This window comes from Olea europaea, unplaced genomic scaffold (assembly GCF_002742605.1).
Source record: "Olea europaea var. sylvestris unplaced genomic scaffold, O_europaea_v1 scaffold1229, whole genome shotgun sequence".
Taxonomy (NCBI): domain Eukaryota; kingdom Viridiplantae; phylum Streptophyta; class Magnoliopsida; order Lamiales; family Oleaceae; genus Olea; species Olea europaea.
Genome location: NW_019229720.1, coordinates 205,360 through 219,325, shown reverse-complemented (window position 1 = coordinate 219,325; position 13,966 = coordinate 205,360). Strand labels below are relative to the sequence as shown.

The 13,966-nt window shown below is 32.7% G+C and overlaps 1 protein-coding gene across 2 annotated transcripts; it reads right to left on the bottom strand.

The window, feature by feature from the left end:
* Window positions 1-4,063: 4,063 nt before the first annotated feature.
* On the bottom strand, window positions 4,064-11,029 carry LOC111374285 (probable trehalose-phosphate phosphatase F). Of its 2 annotated transcripts, XM_022996941.1 has the most exons (14): window positions 10,955-11,029; window positions 10,814-10,852; window positions 7,387-7,488; window positions 6,837-7,302; window positions 6,609-6,749; window positions 6,455-6,526; window positions 6,237-6,362; window positions 5,690-5,746; window positions 5,512-5,610; window positions 5,327-5,404; window positions 5,157-5,226; window positions 5,009-5,079; window positions 4,834-4,926; window positions 4,064-4,739 (listed from the first exon to the last, which is right to left on the bottom strand). In XM_022996941.1, the coding sequence occupies exons 4-14, from the start codon at window positions 7,137-7,139 to the stop codon at window positions 4,698-4,700; spliced, it is 1,152 nt and encodes a 383-aa protein (XP_022852709.1). In that variant the 5' UTR covers window positions 7,140-7,302; window positions 7,387-7,488; window positions 10,814-10,852; window positions 10,955-11,029; the 3' UTR covers window positions 4,064-4,697. The 2 variants fall into 2 exon arrangements, with proteins under 2 accessions (XP_022852709.1, XP_022852710.1); XM_022996942.1 differs by having other exon boundaries at window positions 10,814-11,029.
* Window positions 11,030-13,966: the final 2,937 nt, after the last annotated feature.

The following is a 13,966-nucleotide window of genomic DNA, read 5'->3' as shown; positions in this document are numbered from 1 at the left end:
AATATCAACAAACCCTGAGCAAGATTACGGCATGAAATTTCAACGTGTATATTGAAATTAAATACAAATCAGAAAATGGCAATTGAAACACGTTCCATTCATTTATTTCTTCCACAATAGCAAACAGGGACAATAAGAGGCCCGTGATTTTAACTGAACAAGCGAGGTTGAAAATGACATAAGCTCAGCCAAACTTCACACTCACCTTTAGAAACAGACAAATATTGGACTTCCTCCATGGCACAACTACTTAAACTATGAATAATATAATATTATCAAGAAATTCAACAGGAATCTCTAATGTGGCATAATAAGAAAGGCGATATTAAACTAAGTCATAGAACCTGATTCTAGGCAAACTTTGCATAAGAAAATATGTGGCTCATTATCAATGTTACATCTTATGTGATGGATTTCAGGTCAATAATGGCTTCCTTGAAAGATTTTTTCCCCAACTGATTATACTAAACAATATGCTGCATAAGCAGCATGTTAAAAAGCCAGCAAACTAACAGCAATAAAACATCGCACAAAATGGCAACAACAGCGACAAGAGTGCAAATAAAACTTTTAAGACAAGTTTATTTTATTGTTTTCCTAAAATCCACTGTGTTTCTTTCACAAAAACATTTCTTCATTAAAATTGTTTCTTTGAAATTACAAATAATTAACGAAGATAAAATTCATTGAAACTCCAAAAGAAAAAATCAATTAATTAATTAATTAAACAATCATAAAGCTTTCTACCATACCAACCTTTCCAGTATCCATTTCTGATATAGCTTCTTCTTTCCCTGTGTATTTTGTTCAGCATACTGCTAATTGTGCTTCCATACCCTTGCTAGAAAGGCTTTTTTGTGTTTCACTCACAGGGAATGGATTGGGGAGCCTGCAAAATTCATTTGCAATGTGGTTAAGGCTGATCTCAATACTATTTAATGCTGGTTGTTTTCAATTAAAAAATAAAAAATCAACCACCTTCATGATGCAAATTGCCCCAAAAAATCAACCGGTTTTTTTTATGATACAAATGATAAAAAAAAAATGCAATCATAGCCTTGTAACAAAAATACAAACTAGAATCCGTGTAGAGAAGATTCGTGCGAGGTGGACGTCTTGCAATCACAAGCATTTCTGGCAAGTGTAAATATAGATACTGGAAAAAATATGGAGAAATCAATTAGCAACTCTTCTCTCCACCGACTTAAAGGTTCATGATCCCAAAAGTTTTGGTGTTAACTTCAACAGTTAGCCTCTTGGGTAAAAGGGTTTACGACAATCAACGACTCAACAGCCTATGCAATACTATTCCAAGACGATTGAAGACATATTGGCGACGCTTGACGGTGGAAATCGGTGACTGGCGTCGACCAATGTTGACGATTTGGTGAGACAGCGCCGCTGCGAGACTGTGGCTGCATAAGAAAGAGGGATGCAAGTTATCTTAGGGTTGTGTTGTTTCCTGACTTGTGTGTTTGATTTTGAATGAAATTTTAGGTTTTTTTTTTAATCGGATCGGGTCGGGTCGGATCCATTTGGTTTGGAAAATAACGACAACGTTCAAAGAACGTTGCCAAAGATACTTAATCGCAACGTTCACATGACCGTTGCTAAAACAAATAATGGCAACGTTCAAAAGAACGTTGCTAAAACAAATTAATGGCAACGTTTATTGAACATTGCTAAAACATATACAGCAACGTGCATTGTCTGTTTCAAAAACTTGTTAACGGCAACGTTCAATGAACGTTGCTAAAACTGATTAATAGCAATGTTCATTGAATGTTGCTGTTAACAAGTTTTTGCATCGGACAATGCACACTGCCAAAAATAATTAACGGCAACATTCTTTAAACGTTGCTAAAATATCTACAACAACGGTCAATGCACGTTGCAAAAAAAAAAAAAAAAAAAAAAACTACAATGGTCTTTGAACGTTGCCGAAAGGGTATATTAGCAACAACCACTCAAAAAAGTTGCTAAATCTTAATTTTCTTAATCAATGGCAACATGAATTTGCTGAATGTTGCAATAAACCCCTTTTGGCAACATACAACTAGTGAATGTTGCCATTTACATGTTGTAAAATGTCATTTTTCTTGTAGTGCCCATAATCAGATTAAAAAGTTTGATCTCATGTAGTTTAGTGAACATATATTCCATTCATTTCATCATGCATTGATAGTTTACTATTTTTAAAGGACTGGAAGGATCAATATGAATAGCTCAAATCCAAAATTTAACTGCTTAATATTTTCAATATCGAGATGTATCATGAGGCTTAGGCAATATTGCAAGATGAATAAAACACACATTTGTATCCGTGAATGAATTTTCAAGAAGAAGAAGGTGTCATTCAAACAATTCAAATGTGCAATTGTAAACCGTGTAAAAATGTTTAGGGTCGGTTTGATTGCAAAGATGGAATTGAATTGAATTAAAAACAAATTCCAAGGAATCGAATTGCCTAGAAATTATTTTCCTGAGAATTGTAAATTACTTTGTTTGATTGGTATAATTTTTCAAGTGGAAAATGTTGAAATAAAATTATTTGTTGGTGATTGTTTGGTTTTATTTTACATGAAAATTATCAATTAAAGGGATAGATTTTACTGGTATTGGGGATGAAATTTGTTTTCACTGCCAACCAAAAAAAAAATTCAAGAAAATCATCTATCCTTTGATATTCGTTTGGCTTTGTTTTACATGAAAATTGCAAATTAAAGGAAAATATTTTTTCACAATTATTTTCATATATATATATGAAAAAAAATTGCTACAGTAATCCGAAAAAATGAATTCTCACCATTTTCCTCAAAAAGAAGGAAAATGTCTATGTGGCATCAAAATGTGGAAAATGAATTTTAAGAAAATTTTTGCCAATCAAACACCAAAAAAATAAAAAGATGGAATTGTAATTCAATTTTTCATGGAATTTCCTACCTATCAAACACACCCTTAAATTTTTAATAGTCATTCCATTTCAAGCTCGATTAAATTAGGAGGACTTCTACAAATTTATGATTTCTTACGTTTTTAAACAAATTTATGTTTTCATTATATCTCTATTAGTAAGGAGCTTGCTCACAACCGATTGCGAGCCACATTGATTGACTCAATATCATAATCAATTGGATTGACTATTTAATCAAGTAATCTGTCATGGGCCTGGGTTTGGTCCATTGTTGGACTTTTTTTTTGGGCGGATGACCTTTGCCTCACCACGTGATGTTCAAGTGCCAATGATATCTCCAAAAAAGCACATCTTTATAGGTAACACACTATTATTAATCTACCATATTTTCGATAGAAAGGCCACCTCCGGCCACCTCTCAGTACAACGTGGTTAGATTGATGTGTTAACCGTAAGTTTATTGTTATGTTGTTTCAATAAAGATCCGATTTTTATGCGTTAACCATAAATTGTTTGTTATATTATTTCAATATAGTTCTTGTTTGGTGTAAATTAAAATTAGATTTTTAATAGATTTTAGTAAAAGTTGATAAAATGTGAAGTTAAAAATTGTGAATCTCATGAAATATATGATTAAAATTAATTGTTGACTTTAATTTGAATTTAAACCAAGCGGGGATATAATCATAATAAACACGTGGAAAAGGGCTATAAATTTCAAGGCCCGTGGGATTAGTTGATGTGCGCGTAAGTTGGCTTGAACACCTACAGTCATAAAAAAATTAAAAAAAAAACATGGAAAAGATAATTATGAAATAATATGATTTTCCAATATTGGATCTTGGTGGTCTAATGTCAAATGTTCATGTATGAACTACCTCACCAAGAGATGTCACGACGATCTTAACGCCCAAGATAGACGGTCAAGTGTGTGTGTGTAGTATTTGCTAAATTCTCTTCTAGCTCAAGTTTTGGAGGAACAACGTTAGACGCCCCTTATTCCTTTCGTGTAGGATTGAGGAACAAAAGGTGTGGAGCTTTGGAACGAAAATACGTAGCGATATTTAACGAATATTCCTACTGTGGGTAGATTTGGACTTTAATGCAATGATTTAAAAATAAACTTCTTCTTCCATCAAGAAAATGGAGGGAAAGAACAGCAGAACTAAAGCTCCATAAAATGCAAAAGAAAATTCTTTCACTAATAAAAATAAAAGAACTAATAAATTCAGAAGCTTATTCACGTGACATATAGTCCAAGATAAAATATGTACCGAGAAATGCCCCCCGGGACATAATTCAATGGTGCAAAGGATAGGAGTAAGATTATCTCACGCCTTGCTGGCAATTGCAGCATGGGGGTTCGATTTCTGAGATATGGAATTGAACTCCTAGTAGGCGCAGTGTACATGCAACTCTTGTTTTTTGACTTGTTAGGGCACATCCCGTGATTTATCTCTCTCACTAGACTTTAAAGTTGGGGCGGTGGAGGCTTTCAAGGCTAGAGTTCAACCTTTAAATATGTACTGAGAAATGCTTCCAAAAAAGCTGAAAAACTGGGTTAAAAACAGGCTACACACACGTCAATGCCTGATTGGAGAGCTTAAAAAAAAAATAAAAAAAAAAATCCAACTTGTTGCCACATCAGCCTATTTTTATTCCCTGATTTTGAGTTGGCTGTTTATCATTTTTCATATGTACGAGAAATGCTACAGAGACAGTAATTAGTAATTACTGTGAACACGTTACTCAGCCGTTCTAAGATCATTCCCTAAATCTGCAGCTATTGCTTCATTCTCACCAGAGACTCGAGGAATTTCTTGACCTGGACATAGTTTTGCATTTGGTTAAGAAAGTTTCAGCTTCGATTAACACGAAAAGTAACGTAAAAATAAACATGGTTGCAATCCGATTTTCACCTCTGAAGGATCCCTCAGAGAAAAGAAAGCATTGGTTTCTTTCGGTACAGCAGATACAAGAATTCCATAACCTCGATTTCCTGACCGCAACACCTGAAATATAGGTACACACCTTATAAAACAGAATCGTAAATGCAGGAATATAAAGCTTAACGAGATATCACAGACGTAATACCTTAAATGCATCTTCATCAGTTCTGTCATCTCCAATGTAGATTGGGAGAACATCTTGATTAGTAGTAAATCCTACAGTATTATCTGTAATTATTCACTAATATTACAGAACTTTGTAAGATTTGTGTTCAAATATATTAAGTACTAACCTAGGGATTCAAGCAGAAATTCAACTGCTTTTCCTTTATCCCAGTCGATCACGGGACGAACCTCTAAAACCTAAATAGGAAAAAATGGAGACATTACGTAGGAACATCATATTCAACATAAATGAGAAGGCAAAGTAATCATGGTACACAAAGGTAGTGGAGTATATCACCTTTCGTCCGTGAGTTATTCGGAGTCGAGGGTACTCTTTCAAGACATCATAAACAAACTGTGCAACTATAGGCCAACTCTGGGAGTTACAATGCAAAAGAAAATCGTTATATTATTAGCCAAAAAAGATGATCGCATTTCAAGGTATTCAATTACACTAGACGAAAGAGGATAATCGATAATTACATTTTCATCTACGTTACGATAATGTACAGAGACGCAGAATTTGTGATTCTCTACTTTGGCACCCTTTACATTAGTAATCTCAACAAGGGTTTTAAAAACCTGGAAAAACAAAATAATTCAATAATACAACAGATATTCTTTGAAACCAAGTTTCTAAATGGCACATAACCCCCCAAACCTCGTTGATCATTGGTAAAAACTCGCTAGCAGGCTGGAACAGATTCACTTCCTTGCCCTATACATATAAAATGTACATCAATAGAAAGAGTGATCTAATAGACTAAGACAACAATCAGATCAAGAAAAATATGTAGTAGATATTGGACTGGGTGGAGTCTAATTACACTGTTCTTCATCCTCTTGAATGCAGATTGACCTAGTTCGGCAATTTCTTTTATTAAGTGGGTATATTGGGCATTAGATAATCGTAATTTCTGTATTAGGTTGCCTTCGTTTCGTAAGAGAGAGGTATGAGAAAAACCTTGTAATATCCTACTTTATAATAGTGAAAAATCTGCAGCGACAGTGGAAGTAGCACTCTCACATTTTTACCTAACGACTATAAATCTGTGTTGATCTGTGCATGTATTTCTGTTCTTCATTTCATTCATTATTGCTTAAGAGATTGGGATTACGCCTTACAAATTCACATTGTACAAGAAGCAAGAATCACCATGTACACTCGTGAAAACAAATGAGCAAGTCAGAAGTTACCATAGCAGTACCTGTTGGTCAGTAGATTTTGTAGAAATTGAACGGTCTCCGGATGGAATCTCTTCAGCCGGGAACATGATGTCCATACCATGACTACCAGCATAGTAGAGTTCTTTTAGTCTTACCAATCCATAAACCTGAGAAAGAAAATTAAATTAATCCAATCAAAATAGTAGAGACCTGATATTGCTGTAGTAAGATGCCTAACGGGAAAACTTTCTGCATCCACCTTATCTCGGCTTCTTCCACTGATAATGGCTGTTGGGAAATATTTTGCCACACTCTTAACAGCACAACGCATCTGGAAAAGTACTTCCTTGTAGTACATTAACAGGCAGATCGAAATTATGAAGGAAATATTCTCGTGCACAAGAGTTACTTACCTCAGCAGACATAAAAGCACGATCAGGATTATCTACGATTGGAGAAAGAGTTCCATCATAATCTAAAAACACCACTAACTTCCTATTCTTTGCACAGTCCATGATTTGTCTGAAGGAACTAAGGGCTGATGGATACTTAGTCTTCAAAGCAAAAGACAGACAAGAATATTTATATCAATAAGATTGAAAAGAGAGAAATTTTCTTGCATCTTAGGATAATAAACATACCATCCAAGCACGATGAGCAATATCTCCATCATCAGAAGCAACCTCCCCACTGGTGAAATTCTGAAGAATATTTTTTCTAGGAGGTGATGATGATCTCATCGCGTCAAGCCAACCATTGGTCCAAACATCATCAAAATTTCCACGTTTCTTCCTCAAAATTGTCAGAATGTTATTTGAAGATGTGGGACCGGCTTGTGAATACGGCAAGCGACTAGAATGTATCCCAAGTCGGGACTTATTTATAGGTGCAGAATCAGCAAGAACCGGAGAAGTTTTTGTCGATTTCACGTCCATTGGAGTCATGACTAAAAATAACTCGATGACATGGATTACTACAGAAAAGACCTGACACTAAGTACTGAACGACGTTCTACCCAACCCTTTTATCAATGAAAAACCACCTCTTTAATGTCTTTTTGTCGCTGTTGTTGAACGAGCAGTCCATCAAGAAGAAAATTCGAAAAATCTGATAATAAAGTAAGAGGTTGAATATCATACTGGAAAAATCAGTCAAATTTTCACAAAAAAAAAAAAAAAAACCTCACAATACCTCATCTTCATAGCCGCAATGCATTTATACAAAGAAAAGAAGCATTTTCGTGCAGAAAATCTTGGGTTATTGATGGCATGCAGCCTCACTACATTTTTTCTCCTGAAATGTGAAAAACAAATTATATGAAATTGAGAGATTCTTTAAAATAAGTGGAAAAGAGTAAACTGTCAAAATAAATAAAGTGTTCAAATGCATTTAAATTTAACAGCAAATTAATAGAAAACTTATCTGATATTAGAACATCTATCATGAGATCGAACTAACAGTAGAAATGATGAAACATTTTATTTCCTCCTGAAGGAGCCATTTTCAAACCTTAAAATTAAGGTCATACTTGTGACCTTTTATACAGAAATTAAAGCAAGGAAGCGGTAAATGACAAGCTTCTAAATCAAAGTGATCTTAAAGAGAGACAGGTTTTTCCGAGAAGGGAATTAAAATTAGAATTGTATTACAAACTTCTCAAGCGTTATGAATACTACCATGATGTGAGAAAGTTTGGTAATGTTACGCAATCCACTTAACAATTTCGGTTAAAGACGCTTCTCATGATGCGCAAAACGATATATTATGTCACCACATAGTAATTGTTACTTTTGCCGCAATACAAAGAATAAAAAGACAAAAGATTCCGACAATCAAAAACCTTGATAATTCACAATGGTTTAATCACACTATTAAATGTCTCATCAAAGTAAAATCACAGCTTAAATAATAAAAAAATTAGTGTGTAGTAAAGTAAATAAATGGCTTCAGAAGCTAGGTCGAAAAAAGTTCAAAGGAGTGACTCTTTTGGCTTAAACCAGGAGGATTAAACTTTGGCAAGAACAAGTTCATCAAAAAAAGCACGTGTTTTGTGCTTGAAAGTTACTTTTCTGAAAAAGGAGTTAAAGATTTACAGTATCTCCAAAAAACTCTTTAAACATGAGATACTCTCTATTTTAAATAGTTAACTTTTAAAAATATGCTCAAAAAAACTCTTTAAATTAACATTTAATTTAGAGAGATTCACTTTCTATAATTAAATGTATTCAAAATATTTTAATTTTCAATATTGGAAAATAATAAAATAATCTAAAGAAAAGTTAATTAAAATAAAGATAGAGATAAAAAAAAATATATTTTTTGGAAGTAGTAAAATTAAGTGTTAAATATGAATAATTTGTTTGAATACTTCAATTTTAACTCTCTAAAGTTATAGATGCTCTCCAAATAATAAAATATGTTCTTCAAAAATCTAGAATCTATTGAAAATGCTCTTAACTACAAAAAAAGTAAGTTTTGCTAACGAAAGTATGACTTGCCTTCGATCACTACTAAACATGCTAAACAGTAAAGAACAAGTTCATCGATTTTCTCCATGGATAAAAAGAAAGGACTGATAAGGCCTAGGGCAACTATATAAAACATTTTTGCGATCTTTTTATTGCATTGTGCATGGTGAAAAAAAAAAAAAGAAAAGAAGAAAAAAAAAAAAAGTTAATGGCTCTTGTGGATCTAACTCATCCAACTTTCATTATGGCCCGGTTTGAGCCCTATATTTTGAAAAAAAAATACGTTATTTAACCGTGTTTTTTTATGACCGTAGGTGTTTAGACCAAGTTACGTGCACTTCAACTAATTTCACGAGACCCTAAAATTTACAGTCAAGTACTCACGTTAATGGCCCTGACGGGACTTGAACTGGTAACCTTGGGGAGCAAATCCAAAACTTGACCACTGAACTACCTTTCAAGATTTTGACATCATTTCAATCACACATTCTCAAATAAAATAATATCACATGCAAATTTAAAAATTTTTCTTATTTTTTAACCACATTACTATCATTAATACACAATTCAAAATGCATTTTTATGAAAAGAAATGGGACTAAAACAAGGGTTATATCTTAATGCATTTGCACCATAAAAAACTTGAATTATTCTAGATGTACATTTTTGTTTACATCATGGACGACATTCTTCATATGTGTCAAAATCTGGCCAGTGATATAAAAGAGTGTTCGAAAAATCAAAGGCTATAATAGCTGCCACATAAAAAGATGTCAAAGTTAATGTAAAATTGAACGTACATGTAGCAAGCTTGAAAAAACTTCTTGTTACCGTAAGGACATGACTTTACAACTAACATCTAAATAATTTGTTGTCTACATCACATATGTGTGTGGGTATGTGTGAAAAACGTGTGTGCGTGTGAGAGAGAGAGAGAGAGTTTCACTATGGGAAGTCTTTTCAACCATCTTTAAACTTAATTAAATCATAATAAAAGATAATTTTTTTCATAATCCATAATCCCCACCTAGCCACAAGACAAGTGTTTTAATAAAGAAAAAGAAAAAGAAAAAACATGCACTTGTTCAAGGTACCGAACAGAAAAGGAACAAGATTCAAATACGCGAAAAACTACCAAAAAAATTACTAGTATAGTATAATGATTTTAAAATATCTCAATATTTTACAAAACAATCATCTAAAAACCATAGAAAGATAACTAGAATTTTTAATTCATTCCGACGAAAGCAAATTCAACCGTTTAATCCGTTTCCACGATGAATATTTTGCACGGAAATTTCACTCATAAAAATTTCAACCAGCATGAAAGCGGGATCAAGAAACGGAAAACCCTCCTACTTCCCTTGAAAAAAGAATGACAAAAAAAAAAAAAAAATCATGATCATTTGGCTTCATATACCTCGAACCTGTCGTTTTGATCTAAAGGGGTCGAATAGAATGATGTCAAGAGAATGCTGTTTGAAGGGCGTTGATAACCAGACAAAGAATCTTGTGACACTATAAATTATTACCATTTTTCGAGTAAACCTCCAAAACTGATTAAGACAATCAATATTTCAACATCTAACAGGCTTACAGCAACCGGTAAAATCATGTATTAACATTAAATAACTGACGAATATCGAATAAATAATTGTTCCATCCAATCACCAGATGTACTTCAACATAAATACGTATATATTTTATAGGACCGTGCTACATAGCCATAGAGAATGACACTTCGGTTGACATAGCACACACATATGGGGGAGGTCGGGATTATTTTATTCATGGAGAACCACAGTTCGATTGTGAGTGCTATGTCACCCATTGTGTCAAAACCTATGTTCAGTTGGCTTAATTCTATTTTATATCAGATTTATTCTTTGGTTTCATAGAATACCCCCTCAGAATTGAACCAAAATTTTAATAAATTCTAAAAGAAAACCCATAAAGGAAAGGCCAAAAGGCAAAAGTTTTTCAACCTTAATAAGATAAAAATAAAAAATAAATCGAAAGAACAGGCATCGGGTGATTCTACAGATCTCCATTAAAAAAAGAAAAAAGGGTATTAGAAAAAATTCTCTTTTCTGGAATTCCAATAGCATTGCAAGATAAGATTTATACAAAAGGAAAGCTAAAGCTCGTACCTGATTGTTTTTCCAAGATATTAGAAAATGATTCTCAGCCTGAAAGAGACAATTACATTCAAAAAGTTTCCATCAAGAAAAAGGAAAAGAGGAGAAAGAATGGAGTTTCGAAGGGAAAATGAGAGAGGAACATAAATCTACCCCAAAATAAATACAGCTCTTGAGAAAACCAGAAACTAGAAACAGGAAAATTTGTTGTAACCGAAAGGAGAGCGGAAGAGAGAGAGGAAGATGAAGAAGAAAACTAGAGGCGAAAGGAGTGAATTTATAGAGTTTGAGGGGTCATAGGAGACGTGTCGAACAAGGAACTCTCTTCTTCTGGTCGTTGAATTGAGAGAGTACTTCAAAGCAAAACCCCTCCTTTCTCCATACTTTTAATTATGAGTATTCAACAATTATAGCAAAATGAAGTAATTATTTTTCCTAAAATTCTAGCATTTGATTGACGATGAAATGTATGACTGGAAAGTTGTGGGTATCATGAAAATATATGACTAAAATTAAATATTGACTTTGATTTAAATTAAAATCTAAACTTTAATGTCTATCAAACAGAAGTTAACCTTTCTGTTAGAAATAAAATGCAATACAAAATAATTATGTCATCTAGGGTTATGGTATTGTTCTATTTGGACATTTTTTACTAAATGACCTTTGGATGAGTTTTCACATTTGTAAAACATCTTCAAAGGTCATTGTTTTAGAATGTATTCATATTTTTCATACTAATCAAATCAATCGTAATGAGGTTAAATTGAGAACGAACTTGTCAAACTGGCTTCTCATGTACTCTCTTAAAGAGTTAAGCCAAGTTTTATTCAAACAATCTTTTTCTTTTATTGCTTGAAATTGGGATGGACAAGGATTGAGAGAACGTCGTAGGGGTTCGAGCAAAAAGGGACGGGAAAGAAGGTGACAAAAGGGATTGGAGCTTAATTTTGCAGAGTATATGTTTTTGGAGAATTTTCGATGTATTTTGAATGAAAATGGCTCAATAAGCAAAACACAAGGCTTTGCCTTGATGTTCAACCTTTTTTTGGTAAAATTCCACTGTTTAGGACTTTGAAAATAAGTGATACTTTTTCATCAAGATTGTATGGAAATAAAAAGTAGGAAACTAAATATAACATGATACATGTGAAAAATGTTATCCATGAAGAACACGTCAAAATTGAATCAATTAATCCACATCAATTTATAAAGGATGCCGTTATTTACATGCACATTTTTTATATATATTCATCATACTCTATATACATTACTATTAAAATATTAATCTTTTAAACAAAATTACTAATTTCATTCCCGTCAAATTTCAATATTGTCCTTATTAAATTCACTCATTTAAACATTATAAATTCACACAAATTTTATATATTCATCATACTTTAATACATCGCTAATACAATTTCTAAAATTTTAAAAATTACGATATTCATCCAATCACTATCAACATATGATCTGGTTCTTATTTTTCCTTTGTCGGTGCTTTAATATTTAACTGTAAAAGTTAGCGAATATCTTTTCTTGAATTTATTGGATTCTCTTAAGAGTACACTGTTTATGCAACCAAACAAATCCCTTTTCGAATCATATGTTAATTAATATAAGAATATTTGGCCAGGCATTAAAATTTATTTTAAAATCTCAAGCTTAATTTTTAAGATTATGGTGGGATTACCTTAGTCCTTTAACTAAAACTATCTTTAACTTTTTAAAAAACCTATATGTAACTGAAAGTTTGTTTTAATAATTTTATTTTAAGAATGTTTTTTTAGATTATGGTAATCCTAGCTTTTTAAAAATAATATGTAACTGATAGTCGGTTTTAATAATTTTATTTTAAGAATAATTTTTAAGATTATGGTGGGACCGGATTACCAAGTCTTAATTAAAGATTACAATGAGATTACAAGAATCTCTTTTGTAGGGCATGTTCCTAATATTTGCGTTATGGAATCCCCAAGTCCTTGAAAAATTATTTTAAAATGAAGTCTCCAACCTTTCAATTTCATACACTTGAGCTTTGAAATATATTTTATGACCCTTTTAATTTTTAATTAAACATATTACTATTCATATTAACACAACATAAATGAAATAAAAAAACATTCTTCCTTTTCTTTGGTTTCCTCCGACCTAGGCGTCGGTGGGACAAATGGAGGCAATAGGTTTGGCAAATAGGAAAGAACAATTCTGATTGTACAAAATTGTTCTTACAGAAGAAAATCGGAAGTTTCACAAAGGTCGGCTCCACTGCGAGACCCGATGTAATAAAAAATGACAAAAAAAATTCAGACCTCATCCATGCGTGAGATCTCTGTAAGAGGTCTGTGAGCTGGGATTCTGTACACCCAGCTCGGCTCAGTAGAAGAACTAATGGAAGTTGAGAGATAGAACAAATTATATCATTAAAAAGGAAAGCACACACTTGTGTAAAGGTGGCGAAAAGCAGAAGGGTTGGAGGGACCTAATTTTTCAATCTAAAAACAATAAATATACAAGTTCATAATTCTAAATGTGAAAGATCAATTAATTAATGAGTAGTGTTATTTGCAGTCGCTCACTATTATAGTCGTCCTATGTGATATATGTGCAGTTGTTAGTGATTTGATATATTAATGTGGTAGTTTTTTTAGTGTCTTATGCATCAAATTATTAATCGTCACATGTATATCACGTAGAACGACTAGGGTAATAAGCGACTGCAAGTGGAAGTGTGAACTTTAATACTTTGAAGAAAGTTTTCCAATTCCAACCCACAAAGTCATTGGAAGGTCCCTCAACACCCATTTCTAGCCAGAACTTTTTAATCAAGAAATTCAAGACCGTCAAAGAATGCTTTTTATAATTTTTATTTTTCTTTCCAATTCTTCTAAAGTCCCCTTTTTTTAATACATATTTATTAATTTCAAATTTTTGAAAGTTCATAATCGACTTTCTTGAACGAATAACACGTCAAGATTTTCACAACATTTTATGAAATCTTGTTGTACATGCCTTCTTTTTTGCTTCTTTAAAAGTCCATATAATTCTTGTTATATATTTTTGTTACTTCCAAATTTTCAAAGATTCACTTTCTATTTTCTTCATCCCTGGCATTATAGAGTTTCTAGGAAGGTCACCAAACCCTAGGACCCTATATCTAAAACA

Bases quoted from the DNA above. Each gene is read 5' to 3' on its own strand.
- LOC111374285 (XM_022996942.1), bottom strand. From the start codon at position 7,139: ATGACTCCAATGGACGTGAAATCGACAAAAACTTCTCCGGTTCTTGCT. The intron at 5,747-6,236 runs GTACTGCTATGG...TTATATGTATAG, and splicing joins CAAAATCTACTGACCAACAG to GGCAAGGAAGTGAATCTGTT. The intron at 5,080-5,156 runs GTTAGTACTTAA...ATAATACTGTAG, and splicing joins ATTTCTGCTTGAATCCCTAG to GATTTACTACTAATCAAGAT.